The sequence below is a fragment of the Prosopis cineraria genome, unplaced genomic scaffold (assembly GCF_029017545.1).
Source record: "Prosopis cineraria cultivar Desert tree isolate PC_DT_omini unplaced genomic scaffold, ASM2901754v1 PC5, whole genome shotgun sequence".
NCBI classification, from domain to species: domain Eukaryota; kingdom Viridiplantae; phylum Streptophyta; class Magnoliopsida; order Fabales; family Fabaceae; genus Prosopis; species Prosopis cineraria.
This window is the reverse complement of record NW_026555336.1, coordinates 9,162,294-9,169,592: the sequence shown is the minus strand read 5'-3', so window position 1 is coordinate 9,169,592 and position 7,299 is coordinate 9,162,294. Positions and strand designations below refer to the sequence as shown.

The following is a 7,299-nucleotide window of genomic DNA, read 5'->3' as shown; positions in this document are numbered from 1 at the left end:
CTATCTAACAAATCAAGAATATTAAATGGTTAATGACCATTGAATAAAGACTCCAAGAATATTTAACATCACATTATTTAACAGTTTATAACTATTTAATATTAACAAAAACAACTATTTTATAAACCTATTTTTGTAGTAGTAAGTACTGATCTTATATATTTTTAATAATAATTTTTAGCATTTTCAGCAGTTAGTTTTTTTTTTTTTTCAATGATCACCTTAAATGTTCTCAATACTTATTTTTCATGGTTTCAGTGTTGAAAATGCTAAATATGAGTACTTAAAGTATGAATGATAAATATTGAAAATATGGATGATAAGTATCGAAAACATTAATTACGAAAAAACGTTAATTTTAGGTAAGAATTATGGTCCTCTTTTATTTTTTTTTGTTGTAATTTTAGAATCTTTAACAATAAATAATGTTCTTAGAGGGTTTTTAAATGTCATTTTTCCTAATACATATTCACCAATTTTTTTTAAAAAAATAATGATAAGGTAGAGCCCTACTTTTGTACATCTTTTAAGTGAGCATGGATGCTTCACAATGCATAATTATTCAAAGATGACTAATAAATTAACGTGAGATACGTGTGTGTCCTGTATTAAAAGTTAATTGATTCTGTAATCTGTAATTTCGCTAACAAACTTTCACCTAAACATATTATCAAGTGGCCTTGGATTTTAGGGTTGGATGTACCGAACAAATATTGATTTGGACTTTAGAATTTAGTGGGAGAATCTCACTTAGGCCCCCAGAATGCAAAAATTTACATTTAGGGCCTAATGGAATATGAAAATGCACTGTAGGCCCAATGACCATTCTTGCAATTTTTGTTATAAATTAAATTACATATTTAACATTATCTTAATAGAATGTCTATGTATGCACAATGCGATATTTATGAATTTTCAATACAATATTTATGAATGCACAATACATCTGGTGGATATAGATTAACTTGAAGGGAAATGTATTAATAAGCAAAGGATGAATAATACAATATCCATGAATATATGATACAATATCCATCAATCTCAACACAATCAACACATGTAGACTTGCAACATTTGTACAATATAAAGTTTATAATGAACAACATACTTTTACTGAAATAACATAGTTCAAGTTAATGTCCATCAAATGTGCTGTACATTTATGAATATTGTGTTAAAAATTCATAAATATCGTGTTGTGCATATGTGGACATTCTATTGAGATAAGGGCAAATGTATCTTTTCGTCCATAACAAAATTTGCAAGAAAAGCCTTTGGATTTGTAGTGCGTTTTCAGATTCTATTGGGCTCTAAACATAAATTTTTTGTATATATATTCTAGGGACCCTAAGTGAGAATCTCCCTAAAATTTTTATGCCTCTACTCATATATTAAAAAACAAAAAGAGTAATGATATTTCTATATAAGTGTCTAAAAGTGATTAGCTTGCTGTTTTGGTGATAAAATATCATATGATTAGCAGTTTACTAAAATTTGAAGTTATAATGATGTTCCTGATTGAAGTAAGGCTTTTATCAAATAACAAAAATATAAAGAATAATTATAAATAACACACTATTTCAACTAACAAATGGTCAAATTTTTCTCACAAAAAAACTCACATTTTAATTATATTGTTGCTAAAAAAATCATCAAAGTATTGTTTTGGTTGGAAAATGAAATTTTACTGTATAAATTAAATAAGGTGTTCTGTTTGTTAACACTTATGATAGACTATAACTCAAAAGTTAGATAGGTTGAATTATGATGTGTTCAAAGGTCATCCATGATTTAATTTTAGAATATCATGGAAGGAAATGAAATTTAGATTGAAAACTATTTTTAATAGCAATGAATTGCATTATTTCACCAATAGGTGTTAATATTATTGAAATGGATTATGACTGTTTAAATAGGAAGTTTCAAGTTTAAATTTACATGAAAGTATAAAATATTTTTTAAAGAGTTATCTTTTAATATATCTAACAATGCTTAAATTTAGTTCAATCAAATATTTATATCATATTTTTATGTTAATTTTTATTTAAATTAAAAATACTTCTTTTAAGTCTTTGGGGATCCTACTTTTCATAGAATTTCTGTTTTGGTAAAATACTTTTCATATAAATTTAAAAAAAAACAAGTATATAAGAAATTAAAGTAAATAAATAATAATGAATAATTAAATAATGACAAACCAATTGCAATGAAATAACATATAATAAATATATTTTCTTGAAAAATAAAAGAAAGAAACCTAAGAAATTAAATAATTCGAGCAATATTTTTCATAAATTTACCTTCATGTCTAATTTACTAGTTTTTAGGTTACATTTGAATGCATTTGCATCTAATTTTGAATATTGAACTACAAAAAAAAATTTATAAATTTATCTACTCTTTTATATCTGAAGTCTTTGCACATATTAAATGTCCATTATATTTATAGAAATTTCTACAAAGTCCTACCGTTAGTCCGTTTAGAAAGCCAAAATGCTAAACACAAAAATGAAAAATGTATTATAAAAAATAAAGTAGACATTCTTATTAAAAAATGTGGGGAATGAAACGGACAAAGGAAGACCCTTCCCCGCAGAAGTGTGAAGACTGAAGACCATGGACAAGACCCCAGAATGGGGGAAAAAAAAAGGAGAAACTTTAACAATGAAAAGTAAAATTCACAATATAATTTTAAATTTAAAAACTTGAAGAAAAAATTTTATTTTATGAAATTTAAAATTATAAAAAATAATTTTTAAAATTACTAGAAACATGATAAATGTAAAAGTATATTATCTCTTATTCACAATATAATACTCTTTTAATTAAAAGAAAAATAGTTAAAAGTAATTTGCATCATAAAAAATGATAAAAACTATCATTACTTCTCAAAATTGTTGTCTAATTAAAATTAATATATCTTAATGACTATATAATCTCTCTTTGTAATATAACTAACAAAAATATTTGTTAAAGAAAATAATACTATTGACTTTTTTTGGCAAATTGTCCGATATTTTTGTTTAATCATTGTACAAATTACAAAATGTTCAATATTTTGCTAGGAGGTAATACAAACTAGTGTTACTATTTTATATTATAATATGTAAGACTTAAAAACAGATAGTGAGACTTTTTGAAATTTTTACTTCATGTTAAGATTAATAAATAATGATGGTATTGTAACTTTTATATTATATATATATATATATATATATAAAATAATGCAAAAGCCACAAAACATGAGCGCATGCCAAAACGAACCCCCATGGGGACGCGTGAAATCCACTTCCCAATCAATGGGAGGTGACGACCATCCTCGTCTTCTGCGTTCTTACGTGGGAATGACTTCCAGCGCTACCTCGTTGTACCTCTTCTCCTCAACATCGCTGATAAATGTTCCCCACGCGCAGATCTTCATCACGTAAAAGCGCGTCAACTTTCTCAGACTAGTGCACCTTCCTCGCTCAAATCACTCTCTTATACTCGTCATAGGCTCAAAACTTTCCTGGTTCATGTTCATTCATACAACAACCAGACAACTCCCATTCTTCTTTCTCCTTATCATTCCCAAAATCCGTCGAAATTTGCGGAGAATCCTGATCAGATCACCGGTTCCGCCATGGAAACCCACAGGAAATTCAAATTCCGGCCGTCGCCACCTGTATTTCCCGGTTCATCCACCGCACTCGTCGCCGTTTCAATATAGCCATTGAATCTTAGAGGGACCACGACGATGACGAATAAGCTATCAAATCGTTCCCTAAACTAAAAGAAAAAAAGAGAAAGAAAACTCGGAAGTTTCCATTTGGGTATTAGCAAATATAAGTAGTAGCAATGGCTGCCACCACAAACACGCCTTCTTCTACTACTCCGGCTATGGACTCCCCGTCGGCCGACGAGCTTACTGCAAAAGCAGTAAACAAGCGTTATGAAAGCCTGGTCATGGTTCGAGCCAAGGCAATGAAAGGTAAAGGGGCTTGGTATTGGTCACACCTAGAACCCATGCTGGTTCACAACACTGAAACTGGGCTTCCCAAGGCGGTGAAGCTGAGATGCTCTCTCTGTGACGCCGTCTTCTCAGCCTCCAATCCTTCTCGAACAGCTTCAGAGCATCTTAAGCGTGGAACTTGCCCCAATTTCAATTCTGTAGCAAAACCCATCTCGTCCATTTCACCCACATCTCCGGTTTTGTCTTCTTCGCCTTCTTCTTCCGCTCACCACAACCACCGAAAGAGAACTTCCTCTTCTTCTGCTGCTATGTCGTATCAGGTTCAGCCGCTTGCCGTCGTAAATCCGCCTCGGTTCATCGGCGGTGACATCCCGACGTACCCGTCAGCAACCTCGTCTGTTGCTACATCGACATCGTTGGTCACAGCCAGACAGCAGCAACCGCATTTGATGTTGTCGGGTGGGAAGGATGATTTGGGAGCTTTAGCTATGTTGGAAGACAGTATTAAGAAGCTGAAAAGTCCTAAAACGTCTCAAGCAGCACCGAATCTTAACAAAACCCAAATCGATAGCGCGATCGATTATCTCGCTGATTGGGTTTACGAGTCTTGTGGGTCGGTGACGTTTTCCAGTTTGGAGCATCCGAAGTTTAAAGCTTTCCTTAACCAGGTCGGTTTGCCTGCAATTTCTTGTAGAGAATTCACCGGTTCTAGATTGGACGCGAAGTATAGGGAAGTGAAGGCCGAGTCAGAAGCAAGAATCAGAGATGCTATGTTCTTTCAGATAGCTTCTGATGGGTGGAAAGGCAATACCAAGAATTATTCTGAAGAAAATGTTGTGAATTTGAGTGTGAATCTTCCCAATGGGACAAGTTTGTACAGAAAGGCTGTGTTCTTCACTGGTTCTTCTGCTCCTTCTAACTATGCAGAAGAAGTCTTGTGGGAGACAATCTCTGGCATTTGTGGCAGCGTCCCACAACGGTGTGTTGGGATAGTTGCAGACAAGTTCAAGTCCAAAGCTTTGAAGAATTTAGAGAATCAGAATCATTGGATGGTTAATCTTTCTTGTCAATATCAAGGTTTCAATTCTCTGATGAAGGATTTCAACACGGAGCTTCACTTGTTCAGGACTGTCACAGGGAATTGTGTGAAGCTCGCGAGTTTTGTGAATCACAAGTCTCAGATTCGCAATAGTTTCCAAAAATATCAAATGCAAGAGTACGGGCACGCCTGGTTACTACGAGCACCATCAAGAAGAGACTTTGAAGTTTTCAACTTCAGGCATGTATATACAATGATAGAGGATATATTAAGCTCAACCCGTGCGTTACAGCTGATTCTGCTCGATGAATCGTTCAAGATGTTATCCATTGAAGACCCAACTGCGAGAGAGGTTGAAAACATGATTCGTGATGTGAGTTTTTGGAATGAGTTAGAGGCAATGCACTCGTTGGTCAAGTTGGTGAAGGACATGGCTCGTGAGATTGAAACAGAGAGACCACTGGTTGGTCAATGTCTTCCTCTTTGGGATGAACTAAGAGCCAAAGTCAAAATCTGGTTCTCAAAATTCCATATTGCAGAAGAAGAATCAGTCAACAATGTGATTGAGAAACGTTTCAAGAAGAATTATCACCCTGCTTGGGCTGCTGCTTATATTCTGGATCCTCTTTATCTGGTAAGAGACACAAGTGGTAAGTACCTTCCACCATTCAAGTGCTTGACACCAGAGCAAGAGAAAGATGTGAACAAGCTCATAACCAGACTTGTTTCTGGAGATGAAGCTCACATTGCTTTAATGGAGCTCATGAAATGGAGAACCGAAGGGCTCGACCCGGTTTACGCTCAAGCTGTACAGATAAAGGAGCGGGATCCTATTACAGGGAAGATGAAGATTGCTAATCCACAAAGCAGCAGGATTGTGTGGGAGACTTACCTCACAGAGTTCAAGTCTCTAGGAAAAATTGCAGTGAGGTTAATATTCCTTCATGCAACTTCATGTGGAGTCAAATGCAATAATAACTTGTCTTTGTTGAGATGGATCTGCGGACATGGACGTTCCCGGATCGCAATGGACCGAGCACAGAAGATCGTATTCATTGCTGCTCATTCAAAACTCGAAAGGAGGGATTTTTCCAGTGATGAAGACAAAGAGGCAGAGATATTTAGCTTACGAAACGGTGATGAGGATGATGTGTTGAATGAGGTTCTTGTAGATACATCCTCAGTGTAACATCTTTTGTCTCTCTTTCTTTCTTCTTCTTAGGAATTTTAATCTTAGGATTGATCGAATTCTTTCCACTACCCTTTTTTCCTTCTTCTTCTTCTTCATCTTCTTCTTCTTGGCTTTGGTCCTAATTTTCTTTAATCCTCCTTCTGTATTTTGTTCACTGGGAGGATTTTGGGACATTGATGGAGATTGAATTTTGTATCAAAACTGCCTCAGCCTCAGCCTCACATGATTTGACCTACTTAATCCCCATCATTCACCATGAAACGGTTTTAAAGTTTAACGGGTATATCTATATCCATATCTATCTATATATGTGTTTAAAGTTAGAAAGGTACTTGTGAATTGACTTGTTGAATGGCTAAAGCTGCGGTTAATCTTTATGTGTGCAAATTTCAGACATGGGAAAGCTTTGCTTTGGGTATGAGAAAATTTGGGTCCATAGTGGGATGCAGATATATACCTACCTACCTTGTTTTAGAATGTTTGAAATATGTCTCTGTGAAACTGTCCTCACATGATTCAACGTAAGGTTGACCAAGTCTTCTTTCTTTCTCCTCTCCAAAGGCAATCAGCTTTCTGTTTCATGTCAATGTCATTGCGGTCTTCCGACCAAATATTATATATATATATATATATATATATCCTAACATCTTGTTGAACTTGAGCTATCATGTTTCTTGTTTATCAACTTACAGATTTCAAAACATAGTTCAGTTTATTACACACCATGTTGAATTGATGATTAGAACTTGAACCCCACTGCGAAATAAAGTGAAAATCTTTTTCCATGCATTAGTTTAGTTTGTTATATGAATAGAGATCATGTAAACAAATGCATAAATCAATTGGTAAGAAGTTGTGTTAACCTTATCGGTGATATCAAGTTCAAATTTGATATACAACTATATATAATCGACAAAGATTATTTTACTTGGTAAAGATTTATTTCATAACTTATAAAGTCGTGGAATTGAATTTCATTGGCGATGTAAAGTGTTTTGTTGGTGATTAATTTGTAAATATTTTTATAAGCATTCTTTGAATCTGAAGGCATGCCTTGACCTGATAAACTTTTAAAATCCAATTCACTTATATATATATACATATAATATCATCAAA

General features: G+C 33.8%; 1 protein-coding gene across 1 annotated transcript; it reads left to right on the top strand.

Moving 5' to 3' along the window:
* The first annotated feature begins 3,226 nt into the window (after positions 1 to 3,226).
* LOC129310980 (uncharacterized) lies at positions 3,227 to 6,384 on the top strand. The gene has a single exon (XM_054952885.1). The coding sequence runs from the start codon at positions 3,838 to 3,840 to the stop codon at positions 6,178 to 6,180; it is 2,343 nt and encodes a 780-aa protein (XP_054808860.1). The 5' UTR covers positions 3,227 to 3,837; the 3' UTR covers positions 6,181 to 6,384.
* Positions 6,385 to 7,299: the final 915 nt, after the last annotated feature.

Coding starts and splice junctions, on each gene's coding strand:
- LOC129310980 (XM_054952885.1), top strand. CDS start 3,838: ATGGCTGCCACCACAAACACGCCTTCTTCTACTACTCCGGCTATGGAC.